At 37.8% G+C, this 12,841-nt stretch overlaps 1 protein-coding gene across 3 annotated transcripts; it reads left to right on the forward strand.

The window, feature by feature from the left end:
- The first annotated feature begins 1,264 nt into the window (after window positions 1–1,264).
- fam133b (family with sequence similarity 133 member B) lies at window positions 1,265–8,551 on the forward strand. Of its 3 annotated transcripts, XR_006399178.1 has the most exons (12): window positions 1,265–1,427; window positions 2,474–2,571; window positions 4,607–4,685; window positions 5,221–5,340; window positions 5,428–5,460; window positions 5,645–5,719; window positions 6,008–6,106; window positions 6,260–6,301; window positions 6,424–6,513; window positions 7,527–7,577; window positions 7,817–8,106; window positions 8,227–8,551. XR_006399178.1 is itself a non-coding variant. In XM_044336359.1 (11 exons), exons 1-11 carry the CDS (start codon window positions 1,404–1,406, stop codon window positions 7,910–7,912), a joined length of 807 nt encoding a protein of 268 aa, XP_044192294.1. In that variant the 5' UTR covers window positions 1,265–1,403; the 3' UTR covers window positions 7,913–8,551. The 3 variants fall into 3 exon arrangements, 2 of the variants coding, with proteins under 2 accessions (XP_044192294.1, XP_044192295.1); XM_044336359.1 differs by having other exon boundaries at window positions 7,817–8,551; XM_044336360.1 differs by having other exon boundaries at window positions 1,266–1,427; window positions 6,263–6,301; window positions 7,817–8,551.
- The last annotated feature ends 4,290 nt before the right edge of the window (window positions 8,552–12,841 follow it).

Here is a 12,841-nt window from a genome sequence, read left to right on the forward strand (position 1 = left end):
AAGAAAAGTGCAAGGCTGATAATGATGTGCAGTTCATGCACATGCATGATGAACTCCATCATGTAATACAGTGCACGCTGAAAAAGTGAGAACAGGTGGGAAAATGTCACATACAGATGGTAAGTGAAACAGTGGAATCTACTAGGCCCGTGCTTATCACTCACTGACTCCTTCACTGTCTGTAGCCAACCATACAACAAGAAAATTCATGGAAAAACAGTGATTTCCTGCAAATATTTTGTGGGCATCACCAAACTAAATTAGAAGATCAGATGTTATTAAAGTTGTGGTGGATGCTGCAGAGGCTTGAGGAGAATTTAGGCCTAGAGGAACCACATAATTAGAGATTGATACCAGTCATTTGGGTAGGTGTTTTCAATGCTATTAAATAAAATACAATACAATGATGGAAACAGTGTAGAGGAATCTATGGATAGATATGGATTAGTATGCTTGAGTGATGGTAAAGGAAAAGGTTTTATATGAGATCAGAAGCATGGTGAACATTGGGCAAGAATGTGTCAGGAGAGGGAATCGGACACTAAGGCAACAATTGTTTAAACTTGAACTGATGATAACTCTGATGCTGTTAATCTACATTTCTTAATGGAGGAAATGAGCAAAGCTATGAAGAATGAGGGGAGAACAGCAGCTAGAAAAGATGGCTATGAGATATTTAAGAGATAAGATGATTCTGTAACATGAAATACTGGATTTTAGAAACACTTTTTGGAGAGAATGAACCTTTCCTGCCTCCTGGAAGCAAACAGTAGTGATCCCAATTCTAAAGCCAGGGAAAGATGCTTTGCAGTGTGTTTTATTTTCCAGATTAATGAAGAAGTGGAGAAGCTGGGAGTAGGAGAGGTATGGGTGCCCCCTTTAAAAGCTATACTGGTCAAGTATCTCACCATGAATACCAACATGAGAAGTGGATTTCAGTAGCCTATTTTAGAAAACATGTATGACATAGCAGTGCCTATGGAGACATGGTGACAGAAAGACCAACAATAATCTGTTTTGGCTGTGAGCTCAGCAGTGTTTATGGTGTGCCTGCACATGTTGGGGTCAAGGGAAAGTATGTTGAAATGAAAAGGACACTGAGGAGAGATGTAGACCTGAAAGTATGCTTTGGAAAAAATATGTAGAACAGCAAGATGGCAGAAAAAGAAGGGGCTCCACCACCACAAAAACAGTGTCAGGAATGCAATCTCACACTGACCAGTGGGAGGCAGCAGTGCGCCGCAATGCGTCTGCCGGAAATTAGAAGGAGTAAGAAGGAGAGGAAGCCGAAGAAGAGCAAAAAGCTGCAGAATAACCCATTTTGAAGCGGCTAGGTCAATGTTAGCAAGGTAACACTAATGATTGTTCATGCAGTTGGACATATTTCCCATTGCTAACTCGACATGGGGAAAAGAGACAATCGAGTGGTGAGTAATTTTACATATGCTTTGTATAAATCTGAGAAAGTAGCCAGTTAGCTGGGTTAAACATAAACAGAGCCTGAGGATAGCGCAGCAACTAGCGTTAGCATAGCTACGCTAGCTGATGCTAGGCCTTGACAGTGGCGATAGCGCAGCAACTAGCGTTAGCATAGATAGATACGCTAACTGATTCTAGTAGTTCTTATCACTTAAGCCACTCGTTAACAAATATATTTTTTGGAAATGCAACAGAATGTTTTTCAATCAATGTCAGATTGTGTAGGCTACAATTAGCTCCGGGAATGGTGTTATAGTTAACGTTAAAAGCTTGAGGCCAGCTCTAGCAACAAATGCTAACTCTAGCTCATAATATTTAGCTTTAGTTTAGACGTGGTGATGATGATGATGATGATGATACGCAGCGTTTTTTCGTTGCTGCAGTCTGTAGTCTGGATTTAGCCCTGAAACACTCGCAGAAACCTGTAAAGCTAATAATAATGGTTTATTTGTTTGTCTTGTTACTCTATGTGTTTAACGTTAGCCGAGTGCTATTGGTAAACATTAGCGCTTTGCTAATGCCAAGTGAAACGTGTTGTTGTTGTTGTTTTTCTTCTATATTTAGTCTATTTTTATGGCCAACAGAATTGCTTGCTGACAGTCTGGGCGGTATTAAGTTTGGTATTTTATTTGCCAGTTTATGTAGAACAGCTAACTACACCGTAATTTTACTATTTTCACTGAAGTTACTAAGTACAAGTCGCAAATGTTATGGTAATTGCATTTTTATGATTATTTTGGAGGTGTAGTATTTGATTATCTTTAATTGCTTTTCATCAATGTTATAACACGTCTCTCTACTTATAAAGCTGGCAAATGTGTTTATTTCAATAATCTCCATTACAAGTGCGTAAAATGGAAGATATTTTAAATTGTATCAAAGTGTTGTATACCTCACTGGCACGAATTATGCTTGTTCTCTAAGTAATAAATGAAAAACAATAAAACTGAAGTTTAAAAACCGTGTAAAATGTTTGTCCTGTATGATATTTCAGGCTTACATAAACCCCATTGCTGCTGCACGAGCCAGGGGACCGGTACAGAACGCCGGACCAAGCATACAGGATTATTTAAGTAGACCTCGACCAACATGGTGGGTACAGGACAGACCTTCCCAGACACCTACACTGACATGTTACAAAGATGTAATTAAGGAAAAGTGAAATCACTTTCAAGAGAGAGGATACTTCTTAAGACAAATTGTTTTTCAGCATTGTGACCTGCATGTGTGTCTAGTTTGTGCCAAAGGGACTGACATTTTTTCATATTGCTAGACAGAAATTGGGTTTTTCTGAAGTTTGATGATGTAATAACACACATCCTCATTAACTCAGCATAACAGACTCATAGGTACATGATTCCTTAGGTTTTCCATTCATAGAGTGAGGTAGTTTTGTTCAAATTTAATGTCACTGCATCAAAAATGTGAGTTTTCATTCAGCTTGTCTTGCAGAACGTAAAATTCTTGTTTGTGGCAGGGATTAGCTGATTTAGAAAGATATGAATGGATGTGAACAGGGTATTTTCTTGCTTATCCCTTTACTCCAATTGGATTTTGAGTGGATACCTTAAATCAATCAATCCAGATCTTACCACATCTGAGATAGCTCTGATAACTGAGAATTCTTCAGTAAAATTAGCTCTAATCTTAGCCACAAGGGGGCACAATTAATTCATTATGTGCCACAATCCAGTATGAAAGTATCTTTTGCATGGATGCAAGAGCTCCATCGACAGACAGATTTCTGTCAGAAGTGAATTGTTCTGTCCTAGTCTGTTTATTTTGACCACTAAGGCAAAAAAAATTTTACTCTGCCATCGCATTTCCGCTTTTCGCTTTGTATACAGTTAAACAGCAGGGGAAAGAGACGCTCGTTGTTCCAGACATCAACGCTTGTTCCGGCTTCCCGCAGTTGTATATGCATCGATATACAATTATGTTTACATAATACAATTTAATTCTTACAAGAATAAAACAGAGGATTGTGTTTATATAACACAATTTCACTCTTGCAATAATAAAAGGAAGGAATAGTAAAGAGTATATTTTTGTGCCTCTTTATTTTAAAATGGGCAAAATCATAATCTCCTTGGCAGAAGTAACTATATAAAATGAATGATAAACAAAAGTAGAACGTGGTTGCTCAACAACTATGCTAAAACAGACTTACGGCTGCTGACCTGTCGTTAAAACAAACCAGGAAATCTGGCCTTGCCCTAGTTGACAGCTAGTCTTTCAACTGCCAACAGAGTGCCACAGGCTGCCAGTGCCACTAGGAGGATCCTGGCCTCTCTCAGCATGGCAAGTTTCTTCAATAATATATTTTTTAAAAAGCAGTTGTTTATTAATGAAAAAGAACCAATAAGAGTTTTAACAAAGAACCAAATCGACAAGAGTAATGATTGTCAGTGTGCAGTCACATATGTTAATATGAAAGTGACAAGAATTTTAACTTTTTTCATTTATTGACTTATGTAGATTCTGGTTGACTTTAAAGTTGACAGATAAGTACAGATATTTGTATTATTTTTATTCTAAGATATAGTTGGATAGTTAAAATAAGTTGGACTACAAGTTTTTTGGTTCAGTAAGGAGAGAAATAGGACTCCTTCATCACTAGTAGCATACTTTTTGGAGGTTAAATGTTTTATTTTATACGTTTGATGCATAAATTGGTGCCTTTGCCAGGGATAAAAATGATGGCCAGAAGGCACCAAATTACACCATTGGAGGGGGGAAAAAAATTCCAGGGAGACCCCCCCCTCCCCAGGTGACTTTGTATGACAACCTGGACACCAGCAAAAAAAAAGTTCAGTTGAAAATTTTTTTATCATCAGCACGGGTGCTTCTGCATCATGTAAAGAGAAAGGTGTTGTCACTGTCTCCTTTTCTGGCACAGCAGTAGTAGTTAAATGACTTAATTGAATTGTAGTTAATATGCATTTAGAGAACAGGTAAGAATCTTGATCAACTGAAGAAAGTGAAGAAAAACACAATTAAACCCAAATCTCCAGAATGGTTGTGCTTCATTTTGAGTGGACCTGATCCTCCCACATATCTGCTGACAAAAGTGATGGATTTACATCATAACTTGTCTTACTAAATATTTTTCTTGTGTTTTGATCAGGGAAGAGCTAAAGGAGCAGTTGGAGAAGAAGAAGAAAGGGTCTCGAGCCCTGGCTGACTTTGAGGACAAAATGAACGAGGTGTGTTTGTAGTATGTAGACTGATGTATTGACCCATGATGATCACCCGTCAGCACCTGCTGTGAGTGTCAAGAGGGATTTGGCAAGGCAAAAAATTCTGTATAGTACCTAATACAGATGTTGCCAAACTTATTGGTACTCTTGCATTTTATTGAAATAATGCACCAATAATGCATGTTTTCCCTGAACAGTGTTGAAATTAAAATATCTTCCATTATTAATGCATGTCTATGTTTGGTTTGCAGTGGAAGGAAACCAAAAAGTTGTGAAAATAACTTGATTCATGTCTGTCCTACAAAAACGTTCTAAAATAGCAGTCAGATTCAACTTAATATCAACTTAATACCTTTTTTTTTTTTTTTTAAAAAAAGATGGAAGGGTACCAATATTTTTGGCCATGTCTATATATTATGTTTTAAGTTTACTACAAGACTGTTTTGTATTTAGTTGAAAGTGTAGCTGCATCTGGGGAACAATAAGCAATACAGTAGAAGGGCTCAAATACTAAAATTGTACAAATATTTACTGTTTTCAGAAATGGAGGAAAGAACTGGCCAAAAACCGAGAAAAATTATTAGGTGGAAGTGACAAAGAGAAAGACAAAAAGGCAACGGACAAAGAGAAAGAAAAAGAGGAGAAGAAAGAGAAAAAAGAGGTACGGTATTCTCCATTCATCAGACTTTACAAGTATCTCTATTTTAAAGTTCATCATTTCTCACTTTGGCTTTTCATTTGTCTTTAGAAAAAAAAGAAAGAGAAGAAGAAATCCAACAGGGTGAGGAGAGACCTCCAGTATTTTGATGGCCGACTGTGCCACAGTACTGCTTTACACACATACGTGCACACACTGTTGTTCTTTGAGCGAGTCTCTTTTTGAATTTTAATGTAGTGTTCCACTTTTCCAACAAGCAAATAACCTCAAGTCTAATGAACCCTGCTTTCATTGTGTTTTGGTCAAGCATTCTTCATCTTCTTCCCCCTCCTCATCGAGTTCTGATTCCTCCAGCAGCTCCTCCTCAGAATCTGAAGACGAGGTAAGTCACTACAGACTTAAATAGTAAAATTTCTTTCCAAATTACTAAACATAAACATTTTGTGTTTACTCTAAAAAAAGAAAAAAAAAAAGGGTACCAGGGTTTTAATAAAGATCAGTGGGATGTTGTTGATAATTGGAGCAAATTGGTTGACAATTAACAACTGGTCAGAAAAAATTGGACTATATACAGTTTTAATCCTGAAAACCAGCTCCATAACTCCCTTAAATTGTTGTACATATAATGCAGCATTACACTATTTGACTGCATTTCTATTTGTGTGTGCAGGATGAAAAGAAGAGTGTGAAGAAAAAGCGGAAAAGAAAGAAGTCATCAGCCAGGAGAGCATCAGACAGCTCAGAAGCAGAATCCGATGCAGAAATCAAGGTTTTTATGTCTCTTTTTTTTGACAGCACAGTTTGATTCTCTTTTTCAGTATACTTTATTGGAAACAGGCTCTAAAAATGTGTCATCAAACAATATTGCTATAAAATTACTTATAAATTAGTCAATCTAAATGTTCTTGTTTTATTTTCCAAGAAGAAGAAGAAACGAATCAAGGAAGAAGGAGATAAAGATAAGGTAATTTACTCTCATTGAGTATTTCTTGAGCTGTGTTTATGCAGGTCAAGTTGAGTCAAACAGTTTTTCGTTCAGGTGTTATAAAGCATTTATAAATGTGCTGTAAATCTTGTGTCCCTCAGGAGGAAAAGAGCCGTAGAAGAAAAAGGAAGTCTGAGCGGAGTTATAAAGACTCATCTTCAGAGTCGTCTGCTGACTCTGAGGGAGAAGAGGTAATAAGCATTATTACATTGTTTCAGATGAAGAAAATTCTGAAAGCTTCTTATTTAACCCATAAAATTTAATTTACTAAAAGTTTGTCAATTGTCCCACTTGAATGAATATGAATAGACTTGATAATTAATCCATCACCTTCTCTCTCCCTCTTTGTTCCTTTTACTTCTTTGTTACTCCTATTTAAATTTTCGAGGGTAAAAATCAAGTATCGCAGCAAGTATTTTTTGCTGTTGACATCAAAATGTACTAACGTTTTTTAGTCTTGCTTTAGTCTATCTTTTTAGCCATTTTTGTTTGACCTTTCACCGATCAAGCATTTTATAAGAAAGCTCTGTGACTGTCAGCAAATCGTTGAGTTCTCCCACGTAATGCAATATGTCCTTATTTTATTTCAAAATTTAATCAGAGGATAAACCCCTTGAGATGCACCATCTTGTTTTTGAGGGGGTCTTCAAGCACAGAAAATAATAGTTACAACATTTAAACAAAGCAAAATACATTAGTAATGACAATTATCATTGATTTAAATAATACAATAACATGAAACAATCAACATGGTAACATCAACATGAAGGGTAACATACACAGAAGGGTTCTCACACCATCCCAAAGCCCACCTGCCACATCTGTTACACAAGTCATCTGCACAAAGAGTGAACAAGAAATGAAATAAATGAATAGATAAAATATCATGTCAAAGTATTGAGTCTACTTATAAACAAAAATGAGGGTACATACAATCAAAAATAAGAACAAGTAGATTTAAGGTAGACAAGCGAAGAAGTTTTGAAGTCAAAAAGTTAAAATTGTGTCTCCCAATATCTTTAAAGACTCCAGGCACTGTGTGTCTGAGTGAATATGATGATGAAATTTGGTTTGGTGTAGAATCCCTTGGTAAGCACAAGATTATTATGAATCAATGCTGTTACATGGAATTCATTTTTAGGAGTGGGAGTTACTCACGTCTTCCCTCTTTAATTGCTTTAATTTTGACTTTTCCCTCCCATAGGCTGAAGCCAAGAAGAAGAAGAGAAGTAGCGAGGAAAAGGAGAAAATCACAGTGAGCATTTTTCTTAAATGACGGTCCAACTTACTGAGAACAAATGAAATTTCAGTTAATTCATTTCAATTCAAAATGTATTTCTATAGAGATGTTAAGTCTAATAAAGAAAAACATGTACAGCGACACCTTCTAACAAACCAGTACTGTGAATTCATCTGTAGAATTACTGTTGAAGTGAAAAAACACCCTATTTGGAAAAGCTTGCAGTGCTTAACATGAATGTTTTATGTACACAGGACAAATCCAAGAAGAAGAGGAAAAAGAAGCACAAGAAACATGGCAGAAAAAAGAAAAAGAAGGCAGCATCTCAGTCAGACTCAGAGCTCGACTAACAACCGTTGCTTTACGGTTCTCTCATGACAGTTCACAAGTAGTGTTATTTTTGCCTTTGACTACCAAAAACTTCTCCCATCCAGCTTTGGTCATCACACTTGAACAAGGAGACCTACAGACTTGTAATGCTGGGGTTCTGTGATTTGAAATGAAAACGAGGGAAGCACCCATCCCTCTTAAGTGGCAACTACCGGTACATATCTTTTGTTTTTTATCACCATGCTTTTTGTAGATAGTTGTTTGAGTTACACTCAACGACAGGACTGAAGTGAATTCCACAACTTTTGTTGTTTTTTTTTCCCCCTCATCTCAGAGATTTCAGTGTGACTGGCACTCACTGTCACCTTCAGTATGCTGGCCCTCTAGGAGTTCCTCTCTGCTTCATACCTGACATCTTGCATTTCTAGTTGCTGGATGAGGCTGTTATGCTAGTGCCTGTGTGATGCATGTAGACCAGATGACCTGATGTCTCGCCAGCCTCATATTGAAGTTGGACTTGTGATAAGAAATGTGAGCTATACAGTCAACATTTATACAAGGGATAATTGTTCAGTTCGATGAATTGTTACACAGCAGTGTAAATGTATAATCAATGGGAATTCATTAATAAAGTATTGTTTTAGCCTTTATTGTGTTAACTTGGGTACAAACTTTTACTGTGTGCTGTTTTTTTCCCCTTTATTTTTGGGGTGTATATATTGGCAGAACTGGGCAGTTTTCCTAAACCACACTATGACATAGCCCATGGGAAGCAGAGGCATCAAATGGTTCAGGATGAGATCCAAGCTGAGGTGGAGGAAGAACGCCACAGCAAGATGGTCAGTATGTACAAACCAGGCACCTGATCAGAGCTTTGGAGAGCCGAACCATTGCACATCAAGTTTCTCATCCAATTAGTCTACAACATTCTCCCAAGCCCAGCCAACCTGCATAGCTGGGGCATGGCAAGTACTCCAGCATGCCGACTGTGCCAGAAGAGAGGCACCTTGGAGCACATCTTGAGTTGCTGCCCAAAAGCGTTGGGGGAAGGACAATACCACTGGTAGTTCTAAGGTCTGTGGCAGACGCAATTAGCACAGCGATGCAAAACAGCAAGAATCAGTGTGCCCCCAAACAGTCCATTACCTTTATCAGAGCTGGGTAAAGCATCAGCCTAGCTCCTCAGGAGGGCGTCTGTCACTGCACAGGACTGGCAGCTCCAAATCGACCTAGGAAGGCAGTTCAGGTTCCCAGAAAACATTGCAACTACTTCCCTCCACCTAGACATGGTGTTAACATTGGAGTCTACAAAGCAAGTGGTCCTGCTGGAACTTACTGTCCCCTGGGAAGACCGGATCGAAGAAGCCAGCAAGTGCAAAAAGGGCGAAATACGCTGATCTTGTCTCAGAGTGCTGGAGCAATGGCTGGAGAGCCCGCTGTGAGACAGTTGAAGTTGGGTGCCGGGGCTCTGCTGGCCATTCATTACAGCGAGCTGTCAAACTCCTTGGAGTAAGAGGACTGCAGTGCAGAGGAGCCACAAAGAACATTCTGGCCTTGCAGTGGCTGTGGATCCGGAAGGGGGATCCGTGGTTTAGGGCACCATTTGGACACAGGTTGGGGATTGATCATCTCTAGGTGAGGGTGTCTGATGAATAAAAACCCTAAACACCCTATGACCTTGGGTTCATCACTGATGTGTCCAAATAGCACCAGAAGGAGTATTATAGAACTGACATGCAAACGTTTGGGCACATCTTGACAACACAGCCTCTTAAGGATATGGATAGTGTGGTTGAAAAAGTGATTTAAATACGTTTAATTAAAGATGACATTTTTCATGAAAAGAAATGGTGGGCTTCGTATTTGAGAACAAAGCATCTTCAAAGAGCTTTAGATTTCATATGATATGACATAAGAGTAATTGTCTGTCTTTGCAAACATGTGTACTCGCACTTCAATTGGTACTCAAATGGTTAAGGAGTAGAAAGCAAGGCTGGAGATAAGTCTAACCATCAAGTACCACAAACAAATATATAGTCATAATTCCTAGAGAGAGAGAGAGTAGGTGCGTGTGCGTGTGTGTGTGTCCACTACGCGGCCTCAGCCAGTCTTAGACTGGATTCATCCTCCTGAGAAACGGTGAACCAAAGCTGTTTCACTGAACCTACTGCAACAGTTCTCATCTGGCTGTTACTCTGGTGACCCGAGGATCACTGAGTCTGCTTCGCTTTGCTCGGCGCTTTCCGGGAAGTTCCTCATCATCAGCACTTCATCACCATGGAAACAATAGGAAAACCATCTACCAAGCTTCTGTCTCAGAGTTGATGCAATTTTTATTGGCTGTAGTTAGAGTCTTGACCTTCATTGCGTTTTTGACTCGTTTTTGATAACATTGATTTACTAATTCATTCATTCTGTCGGCAATAAATTGTTGAATTAATTCACCGATTCATTCATGCATCCATCCATCTATTCATTCATTCATTCATTCACTCATTCATTTTAATTGTATATATGTACATATGCTTAGTGTTTCCCTATTCATCCCTTTTCATTGGTAGTTCAATAAATATATTGATTTATAACCAAGTTGTTGTATCTGTGTATTCATTTATATCAGAGATGGAGGTCACTGTATTCAGAGGTCATGGCTTTCAGATATAAGACTGATTAATTCGATTAAATTATTTTTCCTCCTAATTAATTAATTATCAATTAATTAATCAGTGGAGGTGGTGCCCCTATCAACTTAACGAGTACATAATATTAATTTCAAGTGTAGTGTTATTCCTACATGACTAAACATAAAAAACATTTTGTGACCCTACACACCTCACTCCAACCCTGAAAGACTAAACTAAATTGAAGGGATATCTTGATCCCAGAATCCCTGAATCGTTCTGATTGTATATTCTCAATTAGATCTTTATTGTTTTTTCCAACACAATACAGCTCCACAGTCTGCACTTGGCTTAAAGTAAGCTTGAATATAAATGAATGTAGACAATTCAGTTTAAATAAGGCCAGTTTGACAGCTCTGCATTAAGAAAACATAAACTGTATAACAGCTTTACCTTTGATGGATTTGCATAGAGTCTTAAAGTATTGTATAATTAATAGGTTAACTCTAAAATATGTATTATCAAACAATATTGCCATAAAATTACTTATAGATTATTCAATCTGAATGTTCTTGTTTTATTTTCCGAGAAGACGAAAAGAATCAAGGAAGAAGGAGATAAAGATAAGCTAATTTACTGTAAGTCATTAGCAGAAACTTTTTCATGTTATCAATTAGGCTGACCTCGTCAATACTTCCACAAATATGAGATGCAGTTAAATATAAAGTTGCTGCAAGCTATTTCTTGTGCTGTGTCTATGCAGGTCAAGTTGAGTCAAACAGTTTTGAGTTCAGGGGCCAGACGCATAAAACTCTGTGTAGATTCATGAATATAACTGTGTGTACGCGCAAAGCCAGAATAAAATATACGTATTCTTTTCGTCAGATTTATAAAGCTGTGCGTACGCATGGTTCTGTTTTATAAATCTCAGTCATTGAAAAACTGGACACACGTGCACGAGCCTAATTTCCACTCCCACAATGAGCCACAAATGAAGGAAGACACGCACTGATCCAGCTGTTTTCGTATCAGTTCGCCGCCTGTTCCACCAGTCTGTATAGCTGTCAAACGGGAAAGAGGAAATGCCGTTTACCGATTGTGTTGCACCGGCGAGGTTGTCCAACAGCAGAACAGCTGTCACTACGCACGACCATTACGCACGGCTTTATATCGTCCAAATCATGAATTCATCACACGGACCTGTAAACCATCATCAGCAGTGATATCTCAGAAATGTAATCAGTGATTAGTTTGTAGCGCTCATATCTAAACCGACTTTACAAGGTGTGACAAAACTAAGGATAAAATAAAAAGAATATTATGAGCAAAATAAAATGTTGACTCCTATGTAAACTAAATGAATGGTTAAACTAATCACACAAATGTAATTAATCAATGTTATGTTCATAAATGTGCCTTTGATTGGCATTTTACAAATCTCTGTGTAAACGCAAAAAAAAAAAAAAAACCTGACAAAATGTTTTGCTGAAAGATTCCGTCTCTCACCTCATATTTCATCTCCACCTCATCAAATCACCCTCAGATCGCTTCAGGACAACATGAAGCGTGAGGTGTGTTTATAAGCGGGAAATGGCGTATGTGCGGTTTTTGAGTGTACGCATCATTTATGCATCACGTCCCAGGTGTTATAAAGCATTTATAAATGTGCTGTAAATCTTGTGTCCCTCAGGAGGAAAAGAGCCGTAGAAGAAAAAGGAAGTCTGAGCGGAGTTATAAAGACTCATCTTCAGAGTCGTCTGCTGACTCTGAGGGAGAAGAGGTAATAAGCATTATTACATTGTTTCAGATGAAGAAAATTCTGAAAGCTTCTTATTTAACCCATAAAATTTAATTTACTAAAAGTTTGTCAATTGTCCCACTTGAATGAATATGAATAGACCTGATAATTAATCCATCACCGTCTTTCTCGCTCTTTGTTCCTTTTACTTCTTTGTTACTCTTATTTAAATTTTCGAGGGTAAAAATCAAGTATCGCAGCAAGTATTTTTTGTTGTTGACATCAAAATGTACTAACGTTTATAGTCTTGCTTTAGTCTATCGTTTTAGCCATTTTTGTTTGACCTTTAGCCGATCAAGCATGTTGTAAGAAAACCCTGTGACTGTCAGCAAATCGTTGAGTTCTCCCACGTAATGCAGTATGTCCTTATTTTATTTCAAAATTTAATTAGAGGATAAACCCCTTGAGATGCACCATCTCGTCAAGCACAGAAAATAAAAGTTATAGTAACTAACTGATGAAAAAAACTACTCCATCTGTCTTTTGGTACAGATTTGTGGTGATGTGTGTTCATGTCGTGACGCTCTGAA

The sequence above is a fragment of the Thunnus albacares genome, chromosome 19 (genome assembly GCF_914725855.1).
Source record: "Thunnus albacares chromosome 19, fThuAlb1.1, whole genome shotgun sequence".
In the NCBI taxonomy this organism is placed as follows: Eukaryota; Metazoa; Chordata; class Actinopteri; order Scombriformes; family Scombridae; genus Thunnus; species Thunnus albacares.